Here is a 14,184-nt window from a genome sequence, read left to right as displayed (position 1 = left end):
GAACATGGTCCACAGAAAGCTAAGGAGAGAGCCGTCTCAGGAGATTAGAAAGAAATGTTAGACAAGCATGTTAAAGGGAAAGTCTATAAGATCATCTCCAAGCAGCTTAATGTTCCTGTGACTACAGTTGCACATTATACAGAACTTTAAGGTTCACTGGACTGTTAGCCAACCTCCCTGGACGTCGCAGCAAGAGGAAAATTGATGACAAATGGAAGTGACAGATAATACAAATGGTAACCAAAGAGCCCAGAACAACTTCCAAAGACATTAGAGTTGAACTCCTGGGTCAAGGTACATCAGTGTCAGATCATCAGTCGCTGTTTGAGCCAAAGTGGATTTAATGAAGGACAAGGAGGAGGACACCACTGTCATAAAAAAAGCGAGACTGGAATTTGCCAAAATGCATATTGACAAGCCACAAAGCTTCTGGGAGAATGCCCTTTGGACTGATGAGACAAAACTGGAGCTGTTTGGTGAGTCATGTCAGCTCTATGTTCGCGGACGCAAAAATTAAGCATACAAAGAAAAGAACACCGTACCTGAAGCATGGAGGAGGCTCGGTCATGTTTTGGTGCTGCTTTGCTGCATCTAGCACAGGGGGTCGTGAATCTGTACAGTGTACAACGAACTCTCAAGACTATCACGGCATTCTGGGTAAAATGTGTTGCCCAGTGTCAGGAAACTTGGTCTCAGTCGCAGGTCATGGGTCCTCCAACAGGATAATGACCCAAAACACACAGCTAAAAACACCCAAGAATGGCTAAGAGCAAAACATTGGACTATTCTGAAGTGGCCTTCTATGAGCCCTGATCTAGATCCTATTGAACATCTGTGGAAGGAGCTGAAACATGCAGTCTGGAGTGCTATTACTTTTGTCAGTTTCAAGTTATTCCAGGGACCATTGTGGGTTTTTCTCGCTTTACCGGAAGGGTACCAACAATTTTGTCCATGTCTGTATGTTGAACAATGTAACTGATCCCCATATCATCCGATGGTGGTCCACTTCATACATTGCTTACAGTTCTCAGTAATCAAAGATACCTCCACACATGCCCTGCTATCATGGGTATGAATTACACCTTTCTTTCGCTTGCTATAAATACTTTGTGATAACATCTGACCCATCCCAGTGTAAAGGTAAAGGACAAACGCTCCAGACAACCGGTTCAGCCTACTTCTGGCCCCGCCCCTCTGCTTACACCTGTGCAACGCACAGCAGCCGCACCTGTTCGGAGCTCTGCGCTCTGCCCGGGCAGTTTTCACCTTCCATTACCTCTCCCGCTCAGACAGTCCACATCAGCCTGCTACTGCACTTGTATCTCTTTCACCTGGCATGCTGGAGCTCCTGGCTTACCTGCAAGACTCGGAGCTCGTGGCCCGGTTCCAGAGACTATGTGGACTCATCCCCGTCGAAGCCGCGCATGCCGGCCGAGGGAGGACGCGCACTGCGAATGGAATCCCGGTCCTCGCCCACGAAGGGAGATGGGACCGCCAGGATAAGAATTCAAACTATACACATAAGCAGAATGGACATGCTGTTGGTGTGAGTCGCTTGCTGCGCAAAATTGATCCTCTCAATATTTAAGTTCATTAACCCTGTAATTTGAATTAAACTAAAATGTTCACTGGAGTGACTATTAACCTTTGATTCCCACACAGTTTGAGATTAATTTAAAAGGAATAAATGGTCAACGTTAATGTGTTATTATTTTAAAACACTGCCATTGACTTCTGAAAACATAGGAAGTAGGTTAAACACGCAAGAGGTTTACGTGGCTAAGAGCTTACTACAACGAATTTTGACATGTAGTTAGAGATGTTTAAACATGCAAAGTAAACTGTGAATGGCTTTTCTCATTTGACTGGGATGAGATCGGGTTGGACTGGGTGTCTGTCAGCCACCAGATCCTCCTGGCTTCGGAGAGATACAGAATTAGATAACAGAGAGTCTGTGTTACAAATTGGAGGTGTGGGATTTGAAGGATGGGGTGGGTGTCTAAAGAAAGATGACATCTGTTTCATTATAAGAGATCCAGTGTTTTTGGAACTTGATGATTACTAGAGACTAAAAGTTTTAGGCCTCTGCTGCATTGATATTGTCTCTTGAGTCTCTAACTCCTTGGAGTGCTACGTTAATCAGATGAATAAAGAAATCCAATACATTTTGACTTGCTGGCTGGTATAAATCATGAAATGTAATGTAAAGAGCTGCAAAAAAGGTGAAATGTGTTTAACCAAATTGGGTGTGACTGCAAGGTTGGCTGGTTGATCTAATCTGATACCTTTCCAGGATCCATGTTTAGGCATATTTTGTGTTAATTAGTGTCTGTTCTCTGCAGGGCTGTAGCAGGCCTCAGCAGTATGAGGTGAGGAATTGGCTGTTGCACCTTCTCTTCCTGTTCTCGTCAGGCCTGGGGCACGAACTCTTTTACATCACCTGTTTGCCATGCATACACTGGAACCTGGACCCATTCCTATGCCGACGCCTGGTCAACATGTGGACAGTAAGTCACAGCTGGAAAGGAAATGTGTGTGTGTGTGTGTGTGTGTGTACACATGTCAGTCAGACCACCTCAGCGTGCACAAACGCAAAGTCTGGTGCCCATTCATTCAACAATGCCACCTCTCTTCCCTTTTCCTCTTCGTCTCCCTCTCGTCACCTTTCAACCTCCTTTCATCCTTCTCCCCCCCAGTGACCTGTCTCTGACACCACCATGTTCATACATCCCCAGGCCTGGAGGCCACTTTGGCCAGCCTGACTGGGGCCCCTGACATGGTGACACATCACACATGAGGACACATCAGTGTAAAAAGGCCGCTAGGATCTCTCCTTCAGATGTTTATTGCGATAGAATCCAGCACATTGCGACAAGAGACCCCGAAAACATGTCACATGGGATCCCAGAAGGAGTATATTTTGCACTTCACAGGCAGACAGACACAGACAGCTATACACCCTCACTCCTGCAGTGTGTGTGATGGGCAGTCTGTTTTTGTGCCCTTTGTGTCCCTGCCCCGAGCACTTGGTGGGTGCCCTGTGTCTGAACTCCTTGTTAAGCCCCTCCAGGGAAGAGATACCATTCTTCTGGCATCCTGGCTGCACCAGGCCCTTGTATGAACTCCTTTCAAACACACATAAACACCAACACACACACATGCTCGCACCTCGCCTGCTAAACACACTCATTGCCCTCCCTCTAGTTAGACATTACCAGCTTTACTCTGTGTTCTCCTCCCCCTAGTCTACCAGCAGAGTGTTTTATTGGCCTCATCAGCCCTCTGAGCTTTCTCTCTCTGGACTGACCATTTGGTCTGTCAGCCCTCGGGGCGCTTTACCCCACACTTCTAACTTCTAACAGCACCCTGCCATTGTGCTAGTGGAGTTATCTAAGGTTCATGGAGGGCTGTGCACTCTCTCTCTCTCCTCAGTCGCTGTCTCACACACAAATCTGGCAGCTCATGCCAATGACTAAAGTGCAATGATGCAAATTAAGACTTGTATGCATGAGAAAATACATTACAGGCCCATGAATGACACACATACACACATTATACACACATGTACCTTTTGTGCCCTTCACTACTCTCTGTTGCCTTACTTGCAGGGTGACTTTGGTTGACTTAGAGAACAATAACTGTCATTAACCATATGGTCATGAATTACATTGCTGTGTGCATTATTGTTGCATAGTGTTATGCAGATTATACACCTACTGTGCTGTTTGTAATATCAAAAAGCTCAACTTTACATAATGACATACAGGGCATACACTATGATGAACTGAAGAATGTCTGGAAAGAAACTGCATGTAAAGTTTCCACTGTGCTCACAGAGATGCTCATACTCAATGACACAAACTCACTTAATTCCCAGAAGATAAAACCTTTTCAGCTATATGGCCTTCTTCTGTCATGGATCAGCCTTCGGTGAGGACAGCTAGACATCAGACAGTGTTCCCTCTGTGAGTTAGAAGACTTCTCATCACTTGAGAGAGTGCGACCCCGTCCTTGTAGTGATGCTGCAAGGAAACTGTGGTCACTGCTGTTTGTACTGGCATAATGACTACATTTTTCTGCTACAACATCAGGGTGCCTAAGAATAACCTGAACAATAATTTAACAATTTTCAAATTATAATTGACATCAGTTAGTAACACACCATGAGCAATAAATTAAGAAAAGTATTGTATTAATGTGACGAGACTAAAGGCAGGGACACGCATGATTAGGCAACAATGAATATGACGAATATGTCTGTTTCAATCTGGGTCAGCTGGTGTTGACAGTCGCAGATAAAATCATATATGTAAAGATTCTAACCTTCAGATTTAGTCCAGGTTGGCTGTCAAAGTAAAAGATCTGTGCAAGTTTCAGTTTTGCCCCAAGTGAGTCTACAACCGACCAAGTAAGGTTGTACTTAGGCGAAGCAGTGCTTTGAGCTAAATACCAACATCAGCTAACTAATTACAATGACAATGCTAACATGTTGATGTTCAGCCTGCAGGTTTAATGTGTGCCATGTTCACAATCTTAGTTTAGTGTTTTAGCATGCTAACATTTGCTAAATGGCACTAAACACAAACTACAGCTGAGGCTGATGGGAATGTCAGTCGTTTTGCAGCTATTTGGCCATAAACCAAAGTATTGCAAACACTTTGTCACTCAGATCAGGTTAGCATGCTGACGTTAGCATCAGCCTCAGAGCATTTTCTATAAATTAGGTTATTTATTTGTATTAATGGAGAAGTGAAGGCCCACTCAGCAAAAAACGAACTGCGACGAAATGTATAACAAGTTTGTAAAAGACCACAAGAGGATTGTAAGTCAATGAGCAGGCAGACTGAGCACAACTCCAGACCCAGAACAAATTCTGCTGCCTTATTAAGGCTTTCTCAGTACATTGCAGGAACCATACCGTGGGGATTTGGCATATTGGCTCCACAGTCATAATATAGAGGAACTCATATGCATTTCATATCTGCAGAAAATATTTCTTGGTTCAAGAGAGCAGACAGCAGCATTACTCCCAAAACACCCATTTTAAAAATAAACCTCTATTGTGAGTTGATGATGAGTTCTACAGTCAGTGAAGTTAAACTTTTAGTGGCTTTACTTTTTAAATCTTAAAAGATGTTTATAATGTAAAATGTGTAATGTGTAAAAGAATTTAATAAACGTATAATTCATCATGACCAGTGTTGGAGAGAACCTTTCCAAAATGCATTTCTGTTAGCATAGCTTTATAGCTTCATAGCTTTCCTTTACCATGGTTGTGACTGTGCTGTTATGCATCACAAAAATTGTAACAGTAACCAAAATAGCTATTTATTATGTTGCAGTGGAAAAGAACAAACATCTTGTGTGTTTTCTCCGTACAAACAGTGACCTGTGCAATAGCCCCTCTTCCCTACACACACACACACACTCACTCTGATCCACATGTTGACAGATCAAAGTCTAAAGCTGCCCTGGCCTCGATCAATACACTTAATTACGAGAAAACACACACTCTAGCACACCTGTTTGTGTGTGTGTCATGACCTGTTTTTAACTCTTCCCTTAATCTGACCTGCTTCAACCTTCGACGTGACTCGTGCAAAGAAACCAATAAGATACACTGGCTTTACTGGAGGCAGTTGAATATGATATTTGTGTCGACTGTGAGGGCGGGGGTTGGGGCGAGGGTATCATCTCGTGCAAGCGCTTGAACTGGTAGGCAGATTCATTGTGTCATGGCAGAGGGGGAACACAGTCGATGTTGTGCACACAGTATATGGCTTGTTGTATGAATACACGGTCATGGTGAAAGGATGGGGTCAGACGTGCTAAATGGGTTTACAATTGTCTGTCCTCCGTTTATTGTCCATGGTACCAATTATTCTGTCTGGGTGCATGAATGTAGGTACTTAACAAACGTTTTATTCAGGCACAGCAAGACGAGAAAGAGAGATGGGGGGAAAAAAAAGATTTAGCTATTGACCTTATTGTTGGAAGTCGTTCTCTCCCTTATGCTCATATAAGTTAATCTCTGTCAGCCTACAATGGTCTGGGGCTGTTAAGGCACCAGAGTTCCAAGTTAGAGACGACGGAGATAGAGCCTTAAGGCTGTTAGCTTACTTTAGCATAAACACTGTCAATGCCAATGTAAATGTCAATTTTATTTCTATAGCACATTTAAAAACAACAGTTGCAAAGTGCTGAACAGGGTCGATGTCAAATACATAAATAACATATACAAAAATTACTACAGCCAAAGTGAATCACAGGGAAACAAAACAACAACACTCTAAAACATCAGAAACCAGGTTAACGCAGGTTAAAACTACTGCAAAAAGGTACGTCTTAAGCAGCGATTTAAACGTTTGTAGGGCTTTAATATGCACGGGGAGGCTGTTCCATAGGATGGGAGCGCCCACTGCAAAGGCTCTATCGCCCTTATTTTTTAGCTTTGATCTCGGGACATCCAAGAGCAGCTGATTTGTTGACCTCAGTGTTCTAACTGGAGAACGGTGGCTAAGAGATCAGCCAGACAAGGTGGCGCCAGACCATTTAGGGCCTTAAAAACAAGCAATAAAATTTTAACATCTATCCTATAACGGACAGGTAGCCAGTGGAGGGAGGCCAAGACAGGCGTTATGTGTTCACGCTTTTTTTGTTTTAGTTAAAAGGTGAGCAGCTGCGTTTTGGACTAACTGGAGGCTATTTAAAGATTTCTGATGTAGACCCATGTATAATGAATTACAATAATCCAGCCGAGCAGTAATAAAAGCATGGATGACTTTTTCAAGGTCTTCGGGAGGAAGATAGGCCTTTATTTTAGCTAGAAGTCTTAACTGGAAGAAGCTGGTCTTGACGACTGCACTGATTTGCTTATTGAAAGTGAATGAGGTGTCAAAAATAACACCAAGATTTTTAATCGAGGATCGATTTTGGGAGGCTAAGGGGCCCAAAGTGCCAAGAGGGTCACCCAGTATGTCTAAACGTCCATACGTGATGATCTGTTTTATTTTCATTCAGAGTGAGGAAGTTTAACTCCATCCAGGTTTTTCCCTCCTTTAAGCACTGAAGGCTAGGGAACCTGCTAGCTTGACTCTATCCGCAGTTCAGAAAACATGCCTATCAGGACCTTTTTAAAGTTAACTAATTCACCTCACAGTACTACTTTGGGTTATGTCAAAATACCTGCAAAACAAATAACATTCCATCCAGCCTCAACTGTAACTCAGTGTATAGTGCCAATTAGTAAATGTTAAAATACTAAACGATATACAATATGCCTGCTGAAAATCAGCATGTTAGCATAGTGACATTTACTGCTTTGCTAAGCCTCACAGAGCTGCTGGCATGGCGGTAAAATACTGGTGTTGCTACATTTCTTTTTATGTATGGATTAAATAAGCAAGATACAATGTACAAATGAGATGTTGAGGTGCCGTTTTGCGTATATTAAAGGGAGCCAGGCTAGCTGCCCCCCCCGCTCCCAGTCTTTATGCTAAAACTAGCCTAAATGGGCTGGCACAGAAAGTTTCAGAAATGTGAGTATTTCCCAAAATTTCAATCTACTCCTTTAAGGTTAATCTTAATGTCACAGCATACAATGCTATTTTAAACAATTGCATAACTTGGCATAACATGACAATGTCCACATGCACAAAGCCAGGTTCGTAAAGAAATGTGTTTCCCAGTTTGGTGTGAAACAGCTTGACTAGCCTACACCTGACCTCAACCGCATTCAACAACTTTTGGATGAAGTGGAACACAGGCCTTGTCACCCAACATCAGTGGCCGATCTCAATAATGCTCTTTTGTCTTGTTGTTGGCTGAATGGAAACAAATTCCTGCAGCCAGGTTTCAAAATGATGTCAAATCTCTGCTGCCACTCTTCAAGGAAATATTTTGGATATTATAGCAGCTTTTTAATTCTCCTAGTTTTTGAATTATAGAGTGTAATCTCTGGTGTCCACATATTTATGTCCATTTTCCATCTCTTTCTTTGTCACTTTGTCATCCCTCTCTATCTGCCAGCCTCTCTGTGTCTACAAGTTGCTGCACTAACAGCAGGTCAGTAGACTCACGTTGATTTCTCATTTGCCATGGTAACAACAAGCATTTCCTGATTACAGTGTCAATAGAGATAGTAATAACAACCTTTCTATTCTCTCCCTTAAACACACACATTAGTGTCCTGCTTGCTCTCTTTGCACTGCCTCCCTCTGCTCCTCACTAAGACAGCCATTCATTAAATATACAAGGCAGAGCTTTAAATAAACCTGGAGCTGGAGCAGGCTGCCCCTCCGAGGGCCGCTTGGGATCTCATGAAAAAGAATAGGCAGCATATTTGGCAGGAGACACACACCCATACCTATACACCACCCCATTCACACGTGCACACACACACACACACACACACACACACACACTTGCACTGACTGTTCAAGAGCCGTCTGTCTGACCCCACCAGCTGAAGACGCTGTGTCAGCAAACCCTGCTTTCGTCAATTCTCAGTTTCTTACAATAGATTTAGTTACTGTATGACTGCAGCATCTGCACTTTATACCAGGGTGGGTCGTCACTCTTTTCTCTTCCTTTTGCTTTTTTTGTTGAGTGGGAATGTGATGAGAGTGGGGGTGATTATTTATTTATAAGAGTGTGGTTAGTTTTAGAGCATAGCCTAATCAGAATTTGACTTCCTCTACTCATTATTTTATTATCATCTTCCTCCGTCTCTAATTTGTGCTTTTGTGGCCAACACACTGCAGTACTCTTCAATAGTCCTTTCTGGTATTTCACTGTAATGATGCTGTAGACTTATTTATGTCAGGTATAGATGATAAATATATACTTCATTAAGCTAGCAATACTATTTAAATTCCCTGCATTCTTTAAATAGAGTCAGTGATGCAACAGACAGAGACCATATTAATGCTTTTTTTTAATTCATCCGAATTCATGTTAACTAGTACAAAATCTGATATAAATGTTAGGTTTTTTTTCTAAAAATTACATCTGAATATGACCTGAAAGATATTTGGTGGGATCCTACTTCTAAGAGACACATGTCCTCTCTCCTCAGGTGGTGATGTACATCGGCCAGGTGTTGAAAGATGTGTTGAAGCTACCTCGCCCTCTCTCACCCCCTGTGATCAAGCTGGAGACACGTGTCGATGCAGAGTACGGGCTGCCCTCCACCCACGCCATGGCCGCCACCGCCATCTCTTTTACAGTTTTACTAAGTGCTCCCTCCAGGATACAGGTGATCACTGACAGCTGTGATGAAATATAGTAAAACAGCTCAACTCTTGGCAGCTGTGAGCTACAGTACTTATTCACAAATGTATTATGCTCTGTGATGCTTTCAACTGCATCTCAGGAGTCAAAGGCATCAAAGTCATCAACCAGGAGTCAGTGGATGGTGAAGAATGATCAAGGAGAAAACTAGTGGGTGGATATCCGTGAGATTTGGTTCACACGGTCATGTTCCCCCCAGGAACCAGCACCTTGGTTCCATCATACTAAGTTCATGAGCAAATACCTGGAAAACTAAAGACATTCCCATAAGCCTCTGCATGTTAAACATTATACCGGCTAAACATTAGCAATTTAGTATTGTTATTGTGACGGTGTTAGGAATGTTGACTCCAGCATTTAGCTCGATGCACTGCTTTGTCTAATGACAGACTCATAGAGCAGCTTGCACGGCTGTAGATTCTTAGTCTTGTTTTGCTATACGTTGCCCATGGTGGAAAATTTATTTCCATGCTTCGATTTTTACATTATATTTTTTCTTACTTTCAAAATCTAAATACAAAATCTTTCCTGTGAATGATTATGGAAACAAAACACCATTATTGTCCCATAGTATTTGTCATGATTTTACTCAATAATAACCAAGGTGGATTGAACACTTCCAACTGAGGATTGACAACGTCAACAAGCTACAGCGTCAGTCTGATATTTAGAGATGACTAAAATGATTACTGTAGGCCTACATCGTTTCTTGATTGGCACCTCTGATTACTGAAACTGTGGTAGTCAATGGTTACATTACTCATTACTATGAGAAATGATATTACAGCCATTCCTGACTGCAAATGATGTACTTACACCTCATTAGAGTCAGGAAGCGTAGACCCTAGGTATCTCATTAACACTGCTATTAGATTGCCATTGAGTATTATGGATTCCTAGCAAGGCACCAGTGAAATTAGCCGATCCAAATGAGGAGCTTCACTCAAATCAAAGTGTTGAATGTAGTACAATTTGAGGCACTGGGAGCCTGTGGACAGCAGCTTGCTTACTGGTAGCTGAGTGGGGTGAAGGGAGTGGCCCCACTGTCCATCAGTGAGTCCTGACTGAGCTGTTGGACAATGGGCAGGGAGGTGCGGGGCCAGCAGTCACCATCAGTCACCATCAGCCACACCCGTCGCGCTGCTGTTTGGTCTTCTGATGGACTCAAGTGAGTCAATGACTGTCAGTCTCCACCTCCCCACCCCTCCTCCTCCTGACTCTACCCCTCTTTATCTCTCCCACTCTACTGCCAAGTCAATAAAACACTCAGTGGCCCAATCACAGGCTGTCTTAATCAAGCGCTGTTTTAATGAAGGCTTGAGAGAATGCTAAATCCTTCAGTTAGTAGTTTACAGCCTCTACAGCTGTCAGCCTGATTTATGGCCACATCATTTCAGCTGTTTGCCTTCATTTTCGGTTGCCTCAAGGTCATAGAAGTCATCTCAATAACCCAGAGACAACCCATGTACACTAGAGCACTTAACTGTGGCCTGAAATTCCGCAAGGATTCCCCTGAAAGAAAAGAGCATGCATAGCTATAGATGAGTAGCGGGCTGTTGCAGAGGCTCCTGAATGGCCACAAGGCCCTGGGGCAACTCGCCTGGTTCCCGGAGCAGGTCGGAGGTCGCGACAGTCAATCACAGAGTGACCCCCTCCTGTTCATGGCATCCTTTGTGGCCATTCAAAAAAACCCTCTCTTCATGAACTACCACTCAATAGGCTTCCAGCTGCAAAAGACAGGAAAAGACACAGGAGGAAAAAAAGGCAGGGGGGGGGGCACAGGAGGGGAGGGTGGAGGAGGTGAATGAATACACAAGGCCTCTCTTCTCACTGTTATTGAAATGGAGGGGGAACAAAACCTGCCGCCATAGGTAAATGAGGGAGGGGAGAGTGGATGGTGAGACAGTAGAGGAATAATGGAGCAGTGACTTGATGACGGGCAAGTGACAGAGAGAGGAGTTACACGTTGCCATTAAGAGGATTGATGAATGGATGATTTGATCACAACCTAACAGGTTGACCAAAAAGAGGAGGAAGGGTCAAAAAACAAATCACAACTGTATTGTTTTTTTCACTAAGGAATGTTAGGAATGTTAGGCACACGTGACACATACCATTGTACTTTCACAGATTCAGCTTTTATCAACCTGTGGTATTTGTTAGTGTGTGTGTGTGTGTGTGTGTGTATCTACTGTCACCGTGATGGTTAGTGATATAAGTGTGTGTTTTTGTGTCTCAGTTCCAGTTCGAGGTGGGTCTGCTGATCGCAGTGACGCTATCGTCTTTGGTGTGTCTGAGCCGCCTCTACACTGGCATGCACTCAGCTTTGGTGAGCTAGTCCCTCCGCACGTGTGCGCACACACTACAGCATAAAATATTCAAGCTCAACGCAGGATTCATAATTCATATGTGTCTGGTTTAACTGTCTGGCGGGTAATATTTCTTTCCTAAATATACATAAAAATATCAATATTTTGAGAAATACGCTTATTCGCTTTCTTACTGAGAGTTAGATGAAGATTGAAAACACACTAATAAATGGCTGTTTACATAACACAAGGCGAAAGCCAGCAGCCAGTTCGCTTAGCTTAGCAGAAAGACTGGAAACAGTGGGAAAGAGCTAGGCTGGTTTTATCCAAAGGTAACGAAATCCACCTATCAGCACCTCTAAACCTCACTAATTAACACATACACTAACTGGTCACTTTATTAAGTACACCTGTTCAATTGCTTGTTAACACAAATAGCTAATCAGCCAATCACATGGCAGCAACTCAGTGCATTTAGGCATGTAGACGTGATCAAGACAACGTGGGATGGTTGTTGGGCCAAACTGCTGATCTACTGGGATTTTCACACACAACCATCTCTAGGGTTTACAGAGAAAGATCTGAAAAAGAAAAAACTGAGGCTACAGTTCACACAGGCTCACCAAAATTGGACAATAGAGGATTGGAAAAATATTGCAAGTCTCGATTTCAGCTGCGACATTCAGATGGTAGGGTCAGAATTTGGCGTAAACGACATGAAAGCATGGATCCATCCTGCCTTGTATCAAAGGTTCCGGCTGGTGGTGGTGGTGTAATGGTGTGGGACACTTTGGACTCCTTAGTACCAAATGAGCATCGTTTAAACGTGACAGCCTACCTGTGTATTGTCCCTTTGACCAGTGTACCCATCTTCTGATGGCTACTTCCAGCAGGATAATGCACCATGTCCCAAAGCTCAAATCATCTCAAACTGGTTTCGTGAACATCAATGAGTTCACTGTACTCCAGTGGCCTCCACAGTCACCAGATCTCAGTCCAATACAGCCTCTTTGGGATGTAGTAAACGGGAGCTTCGCATCATGGATGTGCAGCTGACAAATTTGCAGCAACTGTGTGATGTTTCCAACACCTTGACAAAGAATTAAGGCAAAAGGGGGTCCAACCCCCTCAGTATTAGCCAGGTCTACCTAATAGGGCAGTGAGTGTATAATCTGTAAAACAAATAAACATACAAATGACAGGCTGTGGTTTTACAGGGGTTGTGTGTCACAGCATTTGGGAAGTTATACAGTAGGGTTTTTTCCATATTAAACAAACACAAGGCAAGGCAGATTTTGTTTTTGTCTGACAGCCAGTGTATCTAAGCTAAGCGAACTGGCTTCTGGCAGTAGCCTAATATTTAACAGGCAGACTTGAGAGTGGAATCAATCTTCTAACTCTTTCTCGCAAAGACATAGACAGTACTTGTATTTCAAACTATTGCTGTAGGTGTTAAGTGGTAAAATATTCTCAATGTCCCGTTTTCAGGATGTGATCTGTGGCGCTTCCATCTCAGCCATCCTCATGTTCCTCACCTACCCATATTGGGACACCTTGGACCATTTCCAGCTCACCAGCTGCATCTCCCCCATTGTGGCATTGTCATTGCCCCTCTTCCTCAGCTACACATACCCAGAGCTGGACCATTACAGCACCACGCGAGGGGATACGACGACCATTCTAGGAGTAGGGGCCGGGTGCTCTATTGGATACTGGGTGAATGAGAAGCTGGGACAGACGTTTGAGCCCCAGGGGGTATTACCTGTTCCCCTACCCACACTGACGGCAAATGCACTGGCACTAGGTGCTGCCCGATTCCTTGTGGGTGTTGTAGCATTAATAGGAACTCGACAGGTTGTGAAAACACTGAGCCTGCAGGTGTTGTATTTCTGGTACAGAGTGCCAAAACATGACGACAGTGCCAGAAGGAGGAGAGAGATTGAAGTGCCGTATAAGTTTGCCACATACATGACTGTTGGACTTGTCAATTCTATATTGGTCAACAGAGTCTTCATTCTACTGGGGCTACTATGATCTAAAAACACAAGACTCGTGTAACGATCTTAAATTACAACAACAAAAATGTACCTCTTATTTATTTGTGTGTATCAAATGATCTTTAAAACAAGGAGCATCCTCTGGTAATGATTGAGTGTAATTATAACTGAAATAAAAATAGTTTGCAATAGCTTATGTGACTTTCTTCCCAGTTTGATCATTATTTGAATTGTGTAGTCAAGGCTGTAGGCTCGCTGTGTTATTGCTCTTGCACTTAATTTCAGAAGCTACAAGCGCAAAAACCTTTCAACATGGAGGTTGCCGCTTCCAATGTGAGAACTCCGCCCAGAGCCAGACAAGCTCATACCAGTCAGGATAATCCTACCAAAACCAGTTTAACTGCAACTTGGCAACTTCACTTCAATGGCACCTGTCTTTGTCCTCTCACTCAGCAGGTTAAAACAGGCCGTCTGCTGCTACACCATATGAGCCCCCCAGGCCTGGTTTCTGTACATTCAGGTCTGACTGAGCAGTAATGAAAGCGTTAACCTTACTTTGCTACAGTAGAGTCTGAAGGAATGCCGGA

At 43.4% G+C, this 14,184-nt stretch overlaps 1 protein-coding gene across 2 annotated transcripts; it reads left to right on the top strand.

Moving 5' to 3' along the window:
- The first annotated feature begins 1,206 nt into the window (after positions 1-1,206).
- sgpp2 (sphingosine-1-phosphate phosphatase 2) lies at positions 1,207-13,793 on the top strand. 2 transcript variants are annotated; one of them, XM_038693040.1, is made up of 5 exons: positions 1,207-1,546; positions 2,343-2,507; positions 9,077-9,256; positions 11,531-11,620; positions 13,089-13,793. In XM_038693040.1, exons 1-5 carry the CDS (start codon positions 1,337-1,339, stop codon positions 13,632-13,634), a joined length of 1,191 nt encoding a protein of 396 aa, XP_038548968.1. In that variant the 5' UTR covers positions 1,207-1,336; the 3' UTR covers positions 13,635-13,793. The 2 variants fall into 2 exon arrangements, with proteins under 2 accessions (XP_038548968.1, XP_038548969.1); XM_038693041.1 differs by lacking the exon at positions 1,207-1,546 and adding an exon at positions 8,029-8,064 and having other exon boundaries at positions 2,374-2,507.
- Positions 13,794-14,184: the final 391 nt, after the last annotated feature.

The sequence above is a fragment of the Micropterus salmoides genome, unplaced genomic scaffold (assembly GCF_014851395.1).
Source record: "Micropterus salmoides isolate LMB-PRFRI ecotype aquatic unplaced genomic scaffold, ASM1485139v1 Ms_hic_scaffold_3, whole genome shotgun sequence".
Lineage (NCBI taxonomy): Eukaryota > Metazoa > Chordata > Actinopteri > Centrarchiformes > Centrarchidae > Micropterus > Micropterus salmoides.
The sequence above is the reverse complement of the archived record's forward strand: the minus strand, read 5'-3'. Positions and strand labels throughout refer to the sequence as shown.